The 17,699-nt window shown below is 32.8% G+C and overlaps 2 protein-coding genes and 1 long non-coding RNA gene across 3 annotated transcripts in view; 1 reads left to right on the forward strand and 2 right to left on the reverse strand.

The window, feature by feature from the left end:
* Positions 1-17,699, forward strand: part of LOC141457108 (uncharacterized) — a 23,524-nt gene continuing 5,825 nt past the window's right edge. The window contains exons 1-5 of the mRNA XM_074133638.1: positions 1-1,955; positions 2,864-3,214; positions 3,292-3,510; positions 4,348-4,602; positions 4,915-5,078. Coding sequence (XP_073989739.1) covers positions 1,376-1,955; positions 2,864-3,214; positions 3,292-3,510; positions 4,348-4,602; positions 4,915-5,078 — 1,569 coding nt within the window. The 5' untranslated portion in view covers positions 1-1,375. The remainder of the gene's footprint in view (positions 1,956-2,863; positions 3,215-3,291; positions 3,511-4,347; positions 4,603-4,914; positions 5,079-17,699) is intronic.
* On the reverse strand, positions 6,003-9,730 carry LOC141456708 (uncharacterized). Its single transcript, XR_012459924.1, has 3 exons — positions 9,418-9,730; positions 8,735-8,977; positions 6,003-6,625 (listed from the first exon to the last, which is right to left on the reverse strand). It is a non-coding gene; the product is annotated as an uncharacterized lncRNA (long non-coding RNA).
* On the reverse strand, positions 11,962-14,242 carry LOC141456707 (cytochrome P450 6k1-like). The gene is made up of 2 exons (XM_074132917.1): positions 13,746-14,242; positions 11,962-12,689 (listed from the first exon to the last, which is right to left on the reverse strand). Exon 2 carries the CDS (start codon positions 12,676-12,678, stop codon positions 12,088-12,090), a length of 591 nt encoding a protein of 196 aa, XP_073989018.1. The 5' UTR covers positions 12,679-12,689; positions 13,746-14,242; the 3' UTR covers positions 11,962-12,087.

A 17,699-nucleotide genomic window follows, 5' to 3' on the forward strand; every position in this document is an offset into this window, starting at 1 on the left:
ACAAAATAAAGAATTAAGAGTTTTTGGAGTTGAAGCGAAGTTAAGTAGAAAGCAATTTGATTTATCAAAGAATTACGTCAAATAGGTATTTATTTATTTAAAATAACTTGTATTAACATAAATAACTTTTAATAACGGAAATCGAATAGTAAGATAAGATTTGGAAAAGTCTGTAAGAAAGAAAAAACAAAACAAAACGGAAAAGCTTTATTGCACAATTAAATAAAAACCTTGAACCTAAAAATGAAGGAAAATGATGCATACTATGGTATACAGATCAATTGGAAAAAGTCTTTATACTTATTGGAAGAAGTCCAAAGGGAACACCGATGTTAAGTTTTCTCTATCTCTTCGTAATTTATATAAATCTTTCCTAAAATGTTGAACAATAATCTAAATATTAAACATATTTAGTCCATCAAATAAATGATCTGAATTAATGACCACATTATTGGCCTGTTTTAACATTTTTTTAAATAATTACTATTTGTTGATTTAAACCTGATAGGACTTCTTCTAGCAGGAGTTATGTACAATTCTCGTAAAATTCATACAAAAAGTATACATATGCAAAAAATGAAGAGGAACTTAGTCACTTTCAAAACTATTTTTCTTGCAGGGTACAAGTTAATAATGTGTAAAATAGCCTACAGAATTAAAAAATATATATCTACGTTGTAGAAACCATGAACATCTTGACATTTGATAATGCAATCGAAAATTAAATTTTTTAATAGATTCTTTCTCTTACGTTTCATTTGATCAGTAAAATAATATATGATCCAGTTTTATTATAAAGTTAATGTAAAATTGACATTTAAAGTACATACTCTTTGTTATTCTTTCAAAAAACTATTCGCACTTTATACTAATGAAGTTTATTATTCTTTTTTCTTTTAACGCATTATCTGTTTAATTATTTTTTAATTTACTTATATTGTACAATTTTGTCGACTGTTTCATTTACTTAGGCTTAGGCTGTTAATAGAAATAATATATATTATCATGTCAAGAGCTTTGTTGTAGAACATATCCAACTCATACAAATACGAGATTGGAATGTTAAACAACCATCTAACTTGTACACAGAATTACTTTATTTCCCGCAATACAATTAACATTGAAAAACAAAAATTGAAGCTTTATAATTCAAGTGCCTACTCTTATCTATATTGGCAGATAGTAACCACTCTCCCACCAAGAACTTATATAATATCACTTTGTTTTGAGTGAGGAATGACTAATCAAACATTTGTTGTTGGTTCAAGGCTACATCTTAGTGCTTGGTATAAAATTGTTATACTAGTAGTGTTAAGTGAGAGAGTTTTTGTTTAATTTTGCCGGTAACAAACGTAGAACGCAAATTTTTATAGAAATGTATTCTCTGATTACTACATCCTGGATTTTTGATATAATAATAATGGTAACTCCACTGATATTGTTCGTATTTTATAAAATGAAAAAGAATTATGACTATTTCAAAGACAGAGGTATGCCATATTATGAAACAGGATATAAAAATGTAGTAAATTGGAAAGTATTATTTTTAAAAGAGACTATAGAAGATTCCATAGATAAAGTTTATACAAAAATGGCTGGATATAAATATGCAGGACTTCCAGGTGTTTTTGGAAAGCCATCAATATTATTACTAGATCCAGAAATTATTGAAAAAATTCTTATTAAAGATTTCTCATATTTTCAAGATAGAATTAATTCTAATTTCGATTCAAAAGTTAATCCATTACAAGAGAATCTTTTTAACTTAAAAGGGCAAATGTGGAAGACATTGCGTTCTAAATTGAGCCCAACTTTTACTTCTGGGAAATTGGAATGGATGTTCAGCCAAATATCATCTTGTACAGATGTATTACTAGAATATTTGAATGAAAAAGCTACTGGCGAAGACTTTCTAATAAGAGATATAATATCGTGTTACGGATTTGATATTATTGGTAACATTTATATTTTTAAATTAATATTTTATCAACAAAAAACCTTAACCAATAATTTAGCTATTAATAGTGATATTTACTAATTTATTTATGGAATATTTACTAATAAATAATGAGCCTGTAGATTTCGAAGCTTATATTCATCATTAAGCCACTAATTAATTAAATTGAGGCTCAACTATTATTTCTTAAATTATTGTACCTGCGGTACCTTTACAGAAAGTAATATCTTTACGTTAGAAAATTTAACTTTTCTAATTATCAGTGTTAACTAAACAGTTTTATTTTTTGGGTTGTATGTGGAAATGGACACTTCAATCATGCTCATTATTTGTACTTACCAAATTTAAATTAATTTCACAATCATTAAATGACATCATATGTAAGATTTATAAAACTGACTTCAAGCTATTTATTTGACTAGAAGGACTGGTATACGGTTAGGTCGATATTGCTGGATAATATTGCTGATTTATCCGTTGCAGAACCCATGTTTATTGAATCCCTAACCTCATTTCTTACTTTCATCCATCATTAGAGATGATTACTTAGTTTGGTGTAGAGAATTCTACCTTCACTCGTGTTTCCGTCTCACGCTCGCACTTATCGTGTCCGAAGAAGATTAGGGATACAAAAAAACACTTGCGTGCTACGATAAAGGGAACGACTGGTGAGATTCAGATTTCAGTTCCTTGTAGAAGAAAAATTCCTTCCTTCTAGGAGCATTTTATCAAAGCTTTTCAATACAAACATACACATTACAAAAGGTGATCCTTGTATTGGGTGTCCCAGTGCCAGTACAACTTCTTGTCGCGGTGGCCTAGGCTTTTAGATTTTCGCGGAGTCTAACCGTATATTGTTGAATAAAAATGATAAAATATAATCATTGTTTTGTTTGTTTCTTTTAGCTTCATGTGCCTTTGGCTTAGAAGCTCAAGCACAAAAGAATCCTGATAATGAATTTAGGAAAAAAGCCTCCCGCATTTTTAAACCGAGCGTCGTGTTGATGATCAGACACACTGTGTCTTTTCTCTTCCCAAAATTGGCCAAAATACTAAAACTCAATCTAATTGATCCAGAAATTTCTGAATTTTTCTGTACATTAACAAAAGAAACATTGAATCAACGAAAAGAAAGTGGTATAACAAGAAATGACTTTCTACAATTATTGCTTCAACTAAAAGAAAAAGGTTATGTTGAATACGAGGCAAATGAAGCTAGTGAAGTGGAAAATAGTGATTCCACTAATGAAAAAATAGGTAATTATTTGGATACTTTCTTTGTATTGAATTTATTTTAATTTTATTTTCTATTTTAAATTCCTATATGCCTTTAGAATTTACAGATGAGTTTCTAGCTGCCCAATTGTTCACATTTTTTCTCGCTGGATTTGAATCAGTTACTTCTTTAATTGTATACACACTGTACGTTTTATCCAAAGAACTTGAAGTACAATCAAAAGTAAGAGATGAAGTAATGAAAGCAAAAGAAAAATATGGCCCTATTACTTATGATTCTTTAAAGGAAATGACATATTTGGAAACTGTAATGGCAGGTAACTTAACTAATTTATATTTAAATTTTAATCTGGATGAAACAGTTATTTTATAGTTATCAGTTAAGCAAGCATAAACCAATTTTTATCACTTTAAAAGTTCTGTTAAAAAATTTTATTGGGAACCTCACAAATTATTTTCATTGTAATATCTAACATGTAACAACCTTGAATCTTTTATAGTTTAGATCTGATGAAAAGTCTTCTTTTGCAAATCTGAGTTTATTTTGGAATGAATAGGTTTATGAAGAGTCTTAAATTAAATTAGCCTACCGAGAATTGCTGGCTAAAAAAAAATGCAATTTTTTGAAAAATTATTTATGTTTTAATGCTCTTCTGTTTTGAAACTTTCTTCGTTTGGTAAGTAAGATGTTAACAACAAAAAGGCTCCCAGAAATCATTGTGAATGATTGCAGTTATGAATGCAGCTAAAAAAATTAACTTTAACTTTGTTTTTTTAAAATTTAATATAATAAATTTTTATGAAAAAAATCAAATTATCTTACCATATTACTCTTGCATTTTTGTGAGTGGTCTTCGGTAAATTCCGACAGGTATAACTAAATGCTGAAAACAAACGATGACTTGTCTATCTTTGCTGCAAAGTGGTCCGTGAGTTAGATAGCTTATTCAGAAGCTATTGTCCGAGTCTTTTGTGGAAGGTGCAAATTTGCTTCAACTTTTCTTCAGCTTTAATCAATATTCTGTACTTTTTCTAAATATCTGTCTTATTCATTTTACCACATTTCTAATCAGGTAGAGAAAAAAAAAAATATCACCTCCCAATTTTATTAACTATCCTCTCTTCCTTTATTTTGCTCTTTATTATTATTGTAGAAACTTTAAGATTACATCCGCCTACAAGATTAATGATTAGAACCTGTACCAAAACATACACTTTGGATGATGGAAATCAGATTGAAAAAGATACAATAATAATTATTCCTAATTATTCAATACAACGAGATCAAAAATATTTTCCTGATCCGGAAGAGTTTAAGCCAGAAAGATTTGCAGATGGTGAACAGTTATCAATACGCCAGGGTCGTGGCATTTATCTTCCTTTTGGTGACGGTCCTAGAGTATGTATTGGTAAGCATTTAACTTGTAAAAATTAAAACAAATCTAAGGAAAGGATTAGCTCAGTTTAGTGCGGTGTTCTTGAGATCTCGGAAGCATTGCGGTTTAAACCCAGCTGGCTGCCTGATCATTTCTTTTAGTTAAGAACTTTTTCATTGCTTGTCAATCGAGTCAGTGTTGAGTGAATGCAGTGAAGTGAGAAGGCACCAATGGTCTCAATTACCAATGTTTTTTCCTTGTTTAATATTTTAAATAATTAATAGTTAATATTTCCTTGTTTTCAAATGAAAATAATATTATTTTAAAATTCTTTTATGATTATAGCAAGGAGATTTGCATTGTTGGAAGCAAAAATGGCTTTAGCAAAAGTTGTTGAAAATTTTCAAATTAATGCTAGTTCTAAAAATATTGAACCATTAAAATGTGATCCAAAGGCATTCATTACCAATCCAATAGGAGGTTTATGGTTAAAAATGGAGAAAATTCTTTAAAATAAAAATTTGATTATTAAGGTGAGTGTTTTGGGCAGATATATCTTTTACAGTGATCTTTGATTTTCTAAATTGAACAATAATTTCCTTATGCATACTGTTCATGTAACTAGATTTTCAGAGATGAATTTTTATTTTTTAGATCAAGTTTGCAAAGGTATTTCTCATCCATTTCTTCTCAACAACATCCAACAAATATTGCTGAGTTTTAAAATTATGTATTGTAAACCAAGTGACAAGTCAAAAATATCTAGGCTGCATGTACATAAATGGGACAAATAAGATATAGATTTAATTTCTGACCTGCATCCCGATCCGGCTCTTAGTGGAACAGAGCTCCACTTTCCACTTTTGATTGTTTTCTTACGACGATTGGCCTTCCTCTCTCCGCTGAAGTATTTGAACTATAATTTTTCAACCAAACTTACCAAGATACTTCGTTAGGAAAAAAATTCAAATTAAAATTTCGAGTATATGAGGGTGACATTGTAGCCTGAACTACGGCTTCATGCGACTTATGCTGAAGGATAGATGTTCTTATACGTCGTTGAAAGCGCTTGAATTTCCTCAGAAAGCTTGAGCAGTTACCAGAAGTTGAATGAGAACAAAACCTAGCTAGAAACTTCTTGGAAGAGTATTGTTCAAAGTAGATAGAGCATTTGATTGAAGTGATCGACCTGATCAGTCCAGCAATAAAATTCCTAAATAAATTATATTCCATTACATTATAAATAATGTAGGTAATGATCCATTTTGTTATTAAAAAATATATAAGCAACTATCATATTTATTTGTAATGCATAATCTGCCAGAATAACTTCTATTTACACAAGCTTATTTTCTTTAAGAGTAATAACAATTGTTTATATTTATTTCTTTTTATAACTTATTACAAATAATTTATACTTAAAAATTTCCAGATTATTTGTAAAACATAATTTTATTTTTTATGAAGCTACTCCCAGTGATTCTACATTTTTAAAATCTAAAATACTTTTTCTTTATTTTATCGGTATTTAGGATTTCTTATTTTTTATTTTGATGCTTTTTGGCTTTCACTATTCACTGCTATGAGCAGTGTAAAATAAACTCTGACAAAACTTGTACTTGCCTCTAAATATACTTATTTACATTCACTCATTCTAAACCAAATAGAACATAGAAGTACTCCTCCATCTTTATAACCATATAATAGTAGTACACATTAATCATGCCGAAATATTACTCATTCGTTTGTTTGAGAAGAAAGATTTGAAATAATTAAATTATATTTGATGAATAGGAACTATACAAGGTTACATCAGATAGTTCAGTCACAATTACTTTTATTCAGAAAGTAAATATTAAAGAAAAAAAAATATACCGTTTCAACATAAATATTTAAACTTGAGTTAGATTGAATAAAACTTTTTCGCTTGGCATCAGTATAAATGATAAATTGTTCATTTCTAAGGGAAGTTTCGTTTTAGGGCTTAAAGTGAATTTGAAGTTTTCTATTATTTTCGCCAATCCCAGTTTTAGTTCCAACATTGCAAATCTAAGACCTGAAAAATTGATACATTTTGTTAGTAGAAAGTAATACCTGTTTTTTTATGTTTTTATTTAAAAAAAAAAAAAGTTACAAACAAAGAAGAAATATTTAGATGTTGGAGAAATGAAATAGAAATAATACAAATTACCAAATTCAGTCCCTTATTTTGGGATTCAGTTTTTTAAAATCCCCAATAAGAAACTGAATAAGCTTAGAGGACTTGATGTAGTTCGTTGTGAATTATTATACCACCAAAATGAGTGAATTTAATGATGCGGCAGTTATAAATTATTTAAGATTACATTAAGCAACATTAAAGAAATAAATAAGGAAAAAAATGTTACCGATTAGAATGCGGAAGGTACGAGTAAATAGGAAATGGCAGCATACTAAATGTTGAGTTCACTTTTCTATTGTACTTGTGGCAGAGTACTTATTGACAATATGACAAAATTATTAATATAAGAGCCTTGCAAACTTACCAGATGAGATCGGGCTTTGAAAATTATTTTCAGCTTACAATAATAATATAAATGTCGATTAATGGTGAAGGCCTATAATTGCTTGTGGTTCAGTAAAGCAAATGTACAAGGAACAACAAAATATTAAAATAACCTTGAGTTTTTGTAAAAGGATACAAAATATTTATTGACCTATTAATTTCACTACTTAAAATAAGTGGAAAACGTGATAATTCTAACACGTTAATAAATGGCCCTAATGCAGAAATATCCTTAATATGTTTCAATCTAAATTGATTCTTAATATAATACAGTACAATTTTCAAGAAACTGAAAACAACAAGAAAATATGAGCTCACAATTTCCTACAAAGAATTCTAAGATAATTTCTAATATTTAATTTTGAAAGAGAAACAAGTTGTGGGTAAACCTCAACGCGACATTTTGTGATCCTGACCCGAGTGAATATTTGGACAGATTTATTTGCGGTACGAATTTACCAATGAAATTAGTTTTTTCCAGTCGTCTAGTATAGAGCATTTTTTATTTTGATGTTCAAGTAAATTGATGTTGATAATGTATGATGTATATTGTAGATGATGATCATAGCATAATACCGAGTTATGGTTTGGAAGATTTACTTCCAAAAACCTGAAAACTTACCTATGATTTGTCTTTTAATTTTTCTGAAAAATGGATGTAAAAAAAAAATAAAATAGTTTCCTTCAAGATTTATCCAGACTCTCAACTGAACTCCCGACAATTTTACATTGCAGAATTATAATTTAACAACATTCAAACAAAAATGTTGAAATTGCTGTGATGAGTCTCGTTGACCCATCTGACACTATTTCATTGAATTTCCCACGTTGAGGAATACAAATCTTAGCTAACATCTTTTAGTGTTCGCAAAACAATTAAAGTATTTTCAATTAACTTAAACAATAGTAAAGAAATATACAGTAAAAATATTATTATTATTATTTTATTCACTGCCAAAATACAAAATTGCATAACAGTGGAGCTCGACCCACTATAAATCATACCTTGAGCAATACATTTTAATTAATACGAATTCTTAAAAAAAATTATTAAAACTATTTACTTTAACATTAAAATATTTAAATATTTAAAATAGCCAATAAACAAATCTTTAAAGCGGAATGAAAAACATGCACAAATAGATACAAAACAAACATTTCACAAATATATTATTAATAATCAATTTTTAAAAAACAATAAAATCCCTCAAAAAAAGGGTGGAAAAATACCAAATATACAGCTACCAATACTACAGAGCCAGCTCATCATTTACAACAGCAATTCTAATTTCTTTTCCCTCAGACTGAGAGCCTCAATGGTGAAACAAAACAACTCATTTATTTCCTCAATGGTGTTCACATTTAGGAGAAATAATAATGCATCTGGAAGGCCGATAAATCCCTGCAAAAACTTATTTCTCATGGCAGAATACGGAGGACATACAAGATAGAAGTGCGACAGATCGTCTAGCTCTTTTAAATTACATAACTGGCATACATTTTTAGGGTTAAATATATACTTCTTCCCTAGGACCCAAAGTGTTGGATATTTGTAAAGAAATATACAGACAGATGATTATTTGAAAAATAATTTTTTTAAAAATATTCAAATGAACTAACCTATGCACATTCTAGGACCATCACCGAATGGTAAGTAGGTAAAATTACTTTTTGAAGTGTTTGGTGGTTGTCTCTCTGGGATGTAAGCCTCAGGGTTTGGAAAGTGTTGAGGATCTATGTGCAAAGCAGATAGTGGTATAATAATCTTTTGGCCAGGCTCGATTTCCAGTCCAAAATAAGTTGTATAAGTTTTAGTACATGTCCTCAACAGAAATGGCGTTAAAGGGTGCAACCTTAACGTTTCTGAAAAATAGAATTGCAAGTTATTTTTAGTACTAAAAAGCTAGAAGAGTAAATTGTTTTTCTTAGGTTTAAAAACACAAGCTACAACAAACTGTTGATAATCATGATGAATGCTACAGTACGACATTTAGTACAACACAATCTCTTATTTACTATAAGTGATTAAAGAGGTATTTATCATCCACGGAGAGGGAATGACCAACTTGGAAAGAGTTACTCTGTAAATCTTGGCCCGATTTTGATAAAATTTGGTAGGATAATGGGGTTATGGCTCCCCTACGTAATATTAAAGCGACGGCGTCGGCGGAGTGGTTAATACAATTTTTTTGTTTTCATTTTTTTATTATTATTATTAAAGAAACCAGAGATTTAAAAAAAAAATTGGTAAATAAAAGTTTTCAAAAAATCATTTGCGAATAATAAGTAAGAAAATAAGTAACCTCAACAGGGCGTCCAGAACGTTCAGCGTCACTTGTGCCCATAAGGCCACTCCGAAAATTTTGAAACCACTTATCAACTGTTCTAATCGAAGGTGCAGAGTTACCATAAAGTTTATCAAGCTTCTCTTTAGTCTCCTGAGGTGTTTTGCCTTTCATAAAGTAGTGTTTAATCAACACACGAAATTCTTTTTCGTCCATTTCTTGAAAATCACTCGACTTCCTCGATTCAAACGAATGCCAAACACAAAGAAATAGACCGATCTGGCTGAAACTTGGTGTAAGTTCTTCCAAGAGATGCTACTAACTAAACATTAGTGATGGGCTACCAGAGCGGACTCGTTCCAGTGGAACGAGTCCGATGGTGGAACGAGTTGATTCAAATCCCTATTTTTAAAAAAAATGATTCCGCCCCGCCCCAAAAAATTGTGGCAAATTAAAATGAAAATAATTAATACTGTAGTCGTTTACACTAAAATAAAACTGACTTGAGGCTACTATATAGAAGTTCACTGACACATTCCAACTTGTAAGAGGAATCCACACCAAAATATAAAACCTGGCGAGCTTAAATACTGATGCTTGAAGAATAAAATAAGTTCCAAGGTTTTTTTAGAATATCAATTCTAAAATAATATTCATTTTATTATTTTGTTAATTTCTAAACAAAAGTAGGGGTCGATCTAAGACAGGGAGTCGAAGGAAAAATAATTTCGTACCCAATATAGCGAACCTTGCAAAGAAACACCAGGCACACCCATCTCATTAATTAAAAAGCAATGCTGTAGTTACTTTACTTATTATTTAATATATTTTATTTTACATAAAGAAAATGCTGTGTGCTTAATCTTTAACTTAACGGCTGGACGCTCTTTCTCTTATCTTTATTGGCGAAAGTTAAATCGTGTACATGTTATTACGACGATCAAAGTAATACTGAGCTAAAAAATAGTATTACCTAACTAGTTTACTTACTGCTGAATCCCTCCCACTCTATCACCTATTTCACAAACATTCGTCGATTGGAAATAGGTTTTAGTTAAATATTCGTTTCATTTGAAAACAAAAAACATTATAACGCTTTCACAAGATGTTTTTAATTTTTAAAAATTTGTTTTTGTCCATTACTCTTATAAAATACGAAGAATTTCAAATAAAATATAATATACAAACACGGAATGATCTAGAGTGCAGGTGGAGTCAGTCGTCGTTACCATGGTAATGGAACCGTTTAACGACTCCGGCCCAACACCAGCGATTTCATTGGTTAAATCCACTGGAATTGGTGGAGTTAAATCCGGAGTGATTTAAATCCTTTTGAAACCGGACTCGTTCCATTTTTTCGTTCACTGAATCTAGCCAATAGAAAATGCTGGAGCTGGAACCGGAGTTGTTAAACGGTTCCATTGCCATGGCAACGAATATTTAACTAAAACCTATTTCCAATCGACGGGGAAGGGATTAGCTATGAGGTTAGCATACTGGACTCCCACGCGGAGGTCCCGGGTTCGAATCCAGCAGCTGACCCTTAGATTTTCTCTTCCCAGGAGCTTCTTACAGCTCACTGTCCGGTGATGGACAGTGTTGTTTGTAACGAGAGAACACTGACCGAAGGCCGGCAGTGCACTGGTAAAAGCTCCGGGCGCTAATAACCTCAGCTGTTGATGCGCCAAAAAAAAAAAATAAAAAATAAGATATTTGAAAAGCTTGATACTCAATTCATAGTATATAAATATTTCTTTCTTTATGAGTAATTTTCATTTTGTTTGAAGGGTTATAATTTTTTTTTTTATGGGAATAATTTCCTACCCATTTCCGTTTTTCTTCTTGAATCAAGTTAACTCCAGTGGTCAAGCTAGATAACGACAAAACTGCAGTTACTTTAATTTTTATATTTGACTAGCCTATTTTTGTTAATATTTGGTTACGTTGTTAATATTATATTTATCACATTAATTGGAAATTAGGGAACTACTTAATGTGTGTTAAAGAAATATAGTTTTGTTATTAACTGGAAAAGCTAACTTTTAATGATTTATTTAATTACAACGCGTGACATTTGTACTAATGCATAGGGTAAGTACAGACTGGAATCAGTGAACGAGTTGTTGGAATCGATTCCAACCCTGGAACTGATTCAAATCCAACGAGTCCAAAGACGGACTCGTTCTGCCCATCACTAGTCCACAGTCCACACTGTTCAAATTAGGTTTCAAAAATGGCAGTTTTAAAATGAACAAAATCGAGAGAAAAAAATATTCGTACCAATTTCTCTGATTAATATTATTAATAATTTCTTCTAAATTCAAAATTGACTCAACTTCAACTTTATTATACTAGGTAGGTTCAAATAAAATGTATATGTCTTCTTGTAAATTAGGAATATTTAAATTTTAAAAAAAGAAAGCCGTTTTCGAGGAAACGACAAGAACTGAAATCTCGGTTCATTTTGACAAAAAAAGGAGAAAAAACTGCAATCCTGTCCTCTTATATGTAATGGATATAAGAAATCGGTAAAATTAATTAAAAAAAAAATTATATCAAATAAAAGATTGTCTTAAAAGGAACACTTTGAGATTCATTTAAATAGTTTACGTTAGCAAATAACCAAAAAAACATGTTTAATATTTTGTTTTTCACATTTAAGCTATTCGTAATTAGATGATATGGGAATTACTTAACAACATTTTCTGCTGGTGGTGCTTCATCCAAACCTAAAAAAGCGTCATCTTCATCCCTTGTTTGAATCTCTATTACACCTTTTTCTTTAAGTTTTACTAAATGGTTAAGATAATCGTTCCTTTGATTTTGTCCACCAATTCGTTGATCAAACGTTTGTTTAATAATTTTTCTAAAATATTCTTCTGTATCTTTATTCATAAGTTTAAATCCAAGCATTTTAGAAATTTTAGGCATTTGCATTAACATTATCATTTGCATATATCTACTTGGTGTCACATTAAAAATTGAGGTACCATATTTTGCGAACTCTTCTCTAGCAATGATATCATTAAATTGCACGCCGAAAACTGTGTTAGCAATAACGTCTATTGTAAATGTTATTAAAGCATTTTGTACTTCATAATCTTGATGAAGGTTCTTTTTCATTAAATTAATCATTTCTTCAGTACAATCAAGCATACCATTAAATACCATCTTTAATTTACCACTTGTAAAAGCTGGACTCATTTTGTATCTAAGAGAACGCCATATTGTACCACTCAATTGGAAAAGACCATTTGAAAACAGTCCTTCATTAAGCATGTTACCGTGATCTACAAAATGATGAAAATCTTTAACCAAAATCCTTTCGAGAAGTTTTGGATCTTTTATAACAAGTACAGGTTTCATTAATTCATACAATCCAACAACTTTAAATTTAAAAAAACCGTCATTGAACCTTCAACTTAGCTTTGTAGTCCTCGGCGTTCATTTTATATAACACGTAAGTTTTAATATTGAAGATGAGAATATAGCTGAGAGAAAAATAGTGGTTCTTGTTGAAAAAAGTTTAAAATTCTCAAGGATAAGTATTCTTTTTTGGAAGATGCTACTAGCCCATCTTTTAAGCAGGTGCAAAAAGTCAAACTTTTACAATAACATAAATTATTGGGTAGAAAAAAAAAATACTATTTTGTGTTGAATCATTAAACATTACCAATTTAATATTACATGATTAATTTACTCAAATTATTTGAATGTTCTTGTAATTAAATCCAATTAAAAAATATTCTGCAATTAGTTTTTCTTCGATAATTTCGCGTAGATTATTAACTCGTGCTTTTTTATTCATGATTATAATTACACTAATGCTATTATACGTAGTAGAAACAAGGTATTCGTTTAGTCTGATCAAAAATTCTAAAATAAATTATCACAACATTTGTCACCAAAACAGTTTTAAAAAATTATTGAATTTGACTTTAAAATGGTTGAGCTCTAGAAGTTGAATTTGGAACAAGCCACAAACATATATTTTAACTTGGAAATTTTTCTGTATGTTAATTTTACAGAAATTCCCGCAGAAAAACTCAGTAAATTTCAATTAAAAGCAATAGATTTTTTTTGCACCCATGTTAACACATATCAAAATTTCCAATTGCCAAGTTAAATTATTATTATTTTTAAATATTTTCTAAAAGGAAAGGACCATAATGTTTAGTTTCAGGTGGAAAATAATGTGTAGCATTGATGCATATCGTACCCTTTCGGTAAGAAGAAATAAACAATATATTAGCGATATGCTTGGTAATGCTAGTGATTGTTTTTGCCATTAATATACTTATCTTAATGATTTATCAATCCATCTAATTGACTAAATTGTCACTCACCATTTTTATTAGTTTTTTAACAAATGAAGAGGTGTGATTAACAGATAAAAAACACCTGTGACACAATACACACCAAATAAACAATCAAACAAACATATTTTAAAAACACGGCCTCGAATTGAGATTCCGCTGGCACTAAATCTGGCAATACTACAAACCGAGTGGGAGAAACAGCAGATGATGGGAATTTTATAATCTCTTTAGTTTCCGAAAATATTTTAAACTGGCCAGTGGGAGGAACAATTATTCGCACGCACACAAAAAATATATTGAAGTAAAACCTGAAACGCAAAAAAATTAGTAACATTGATTAAAAAGAAGGTGAATATAGTAAGGAAAGTCAAATGGTTGAAAGAAGTAAAAATACTTACATCGTACTTTTATGTCTAAAAGATGAGGTGGATTTAGAAAGAATAACTAAGGAAAGTAAGAAGTATGATCAAGAAAAGATAATAAAAGCGAGATAAAAATGGAGCGATATTGTAGAATAAGTTTTAGACCAGAGCCTGACCGAGGAACAGACAAAGAATGAAACTGGCAGGAAGACGTTATAATGAAAATTTTGAGCAGGCCGTCTCAATAAAAAGCTGAGCCTCAACCTTAGAGCTGTTAGATTAGATTAGATTAGATTCCATCTGGGGAATTGGCTATTCAGCCTACGCCACCGCGACACCCCAAGGATCTATTGTGGCATCCCCCTAGTTGAAGACCCTCTCCCTATCCTGTCCTTAACCAAACTAGGGAATTGGGGGGGGGCTCCCAGGTGGTCGATCAGAGCACCTGCCATCAGAGCACCCTCTCGAGTTCTGCTTGCCTTAAAAGCCTTAATAGGTCCGAGAGAGGGCCCTGGCTGAGGCTTGTTGGCACCAGCTTCTCTTTGCCAAAGAGTCGGTACCTTAGCCAGACCAGCCCCTCGCACTGACATACCACATGCAGTGCCGTCTCCTCTTCTTCCTGACAAAACCTACACAGGCTATCCGTTGCCAGGCCCATGCGATGCATGTGCTTATTTAGTCTACAATGGCCAGTGAGAATGCCAACTGCTATCCTTATGGCCACCCGGCCTAGTTGGAGTAGTTCTGCAGTTAGCTTGGGCGAGTAGCTATGGATAAACTTTTTCGCCTGTCTCTGGCCTGGAGTTTTGACCCACCATTCCCTTGATCGGTCCTGCATCCATAGCTTAATGGATGTGCTCCTGAGGCATCTTGAGACACCGCAGAACGGCTCCGGCCCGATAAGCGCTCTCATTGAACCCTCCCGGGCCAGGCGGTCCGCCGCCTCATTGCCTCTGTGACCCGAGTGCCCAGGTACCCAAACCAGGAAGACCTTATTATGGCTACTGATTTCCTTCAGTGCACCTAGGCAGTCCCACACCAGCCTTGAGCTGATCTCCCACGAGTCAATTGCCCGCAGAGCAGCCTGGCTGTCCGAATAAATGACAACTCTGGAGATATACACTCCCCGCCTTCTTATTTCGGTAGCGCAGATAATAATCGCGACTAGCTCCGCCTGAAAGACCGTAGCTAGCCTTCCCAGGCTCACCGAGATATTACATCTCGGATGAGCCCCGTACACGCCGGCTCCCACTCCGTCATCCATCTTAGACCCGTCCGTGTACCACATAGATTCGCCTGTAATTGGCGGCCCATTCTTCCATGCCCCTCTGTCTAAAATCAGGACTTTGAAGGGTTTTTGGAAGTCATGCCTAGGAGTCATTATGTCCGTAGGCAGGCCCAAAATCGGGTCCGCCTCCAGCTCCTCCCATAGGTCTTGATATTTCCCCGTATGCCTGGGATAAATGGGCGCTTGTCCCTGTTGTAGTCGTGCCACAACTGCTCTTGCCACGCCTTGGACGTGAATGTGGAGTGGTGGAAGGTTTAACAGGACCTCCAAGGCCGCAGTGGGGGTAGTCATCATGGCACCCGTCGTACTCAAGCAGGCCAGCCTTTGAATACTTCCGAGCGCTCCCGGCCCCCCCATCTGCAAGGTCTTCGTCCACCACGCCACCGCCCCGTGGGTTACCATTGGTCTCACGACACAGGTATAAATCCACAGAGTCATCTTCGGGCTTAATCCCCAACTTTTACCGCATAGCCTCCTGCACCTACCCATGGCGATTCTGGCTTTGTGTGCGGTAGCATTAATATGAGAATTCCATGTCAGCCTTCGGTCAAAGATAACTCCCAAATATTTGGCTTCCATGGCAAAGGGGATCACAACCCCTCCGAGCATTGGCTGTTGTAAGCCTTGTAAATTTCTCTTCCTTGTAAAAGGAACCACTTGAGTTTTGTGGGGATTGATGGAGAGACCCTCCGTTCTACACCATTTATTCACAATATTGAGCGCCCCCTGAGTGCGCTCCGAGACGGTTACCGCGAACCGCCCCCTCGCCACGATCGCCAGATCGTCCGCGAACCCTAGGCAATGAAAACCTTCCGCGGTTAATTTGGTCAGGATTTCATCGGCTAATAACGTCCACAGCAATGGCGACAAAACGCCTCCCTGCGGACAGCCTCTGCTTACCCTGGCCACAAGAGATGAATTGTCGATGGTGGCTATATTAGTCCTTCCCAAAAGACTAGTCCTTATCCACTGACTAATCGTAGGGGGCGTGCCCCTTCTTGTCAGTGCAACAACAAGAGACTCTGAGGACACATTGTTAAAGGCGCCCTCTATATCCAAAAAGGTGGCTACCGCGATTTCCTTGTCGTCAAGCGACTTCTGGAGTAGCCTATTTAGGTCGTCCAGAGCCAAGTCTACGGACTTCCCTGCCTGATAGGCATATTGACGATTATTAAGAGGATTAATACTCAAAATCTCGTCCCTTATAAACCTGTCAATCATCCTCTCCATCGACTTCAACAGAAAGGAGGACAGGCTTATTGGCCTAAACGTCTTTGGCGTTTGGTCTACCGTTCTCCCTACTTTCGGGAGGAATACGACCTTCACCTGTTGCCAGAGCTGTTAGAAAAAAAGCATCTCTATACTAGAGCAGAAGAAAATAAAGAATCAGAAACATAATTGATGATAATACAATAGAATGAAATAAACTAAAACAATAATTTTATTGTATTTAGATATTTGTTTTCTAATATAATAATATTTTTATACTATCTTCAAATATAATATAAATATAATAGATATAATATGAAGACAATTATGAAGAAACCACTTATTCGCGCTTTTTGATGGTGGAAGCCTATTAAACTTTGAATTTAGCTGGTTTCAATTTTGAAGAATTGTGTAACTTTGCTGACTGTTAATTGCTATATGTTGTAATCTACAATTAAAAAAAAAACGTGATAAAAATAAATAAATGATAAAATAATAATAATAATTTTTTTTAGAATGATGGATTGCTAAACCGATAAGAAAAGCATGAAATAAGTTATTGGTCCCCATCACAGATCAAATAAAAAAAGAATACTAAAATAGTAAAAGTAGATGCCAACGCTATCTGTGAAGGGTAAACGAAATTACGGTTTACTGTAACATTTATAAATTTTATTTGTATGTCCGTACATTATGAATATATTATTTTATTTATTTTAAATTCCGTGAAATAGAAACACTACTATTCAAAAGGTGAAGAAACAATGAAAACTTATAACTAATGTCATGAACCTACAAAGATTTTTATTTTCATCATAAGCACCTTAAATAAAATTAATTCATTCCAGCTTTCAAAAAAACAGTATTTTTTCTTTGATTTGTTTTTGGGGGAAAAAAACAACAAAAAAACGCTTTCAATTCGAATCTAAAGTACATCCAATATCCAGAAAATATAAACCTCCTCTCTCATTCCACAAATTTTTCCAGATTTATTTTTAGCTCAAAGAAAGCTAATATGCGTAACTCTGAGTATGTACTACAGTGGTGAACTTGATGATTTAATTATTATCATGATATAGATATTGTAAATTATAAAATTTAATGAATATTTCAATGTTTATG

The sequence above is a fragment of the Rhodnius prolixus genome, unplaced genomic scaffold, assembly GCF_049639745.1.
Source record: "Rhodnius prolixus isolate KJV_2025 unplaced genomic scaffold, Rpr scaffold_10, whole genome shotgun sequence".
NCBI classification, from domain to species: Eukaryota; Metazoa; Arthropoda; class Insecta; order Hemiptera; family Reduviidae; genus Rhodnius; species Rhodnius prolixus.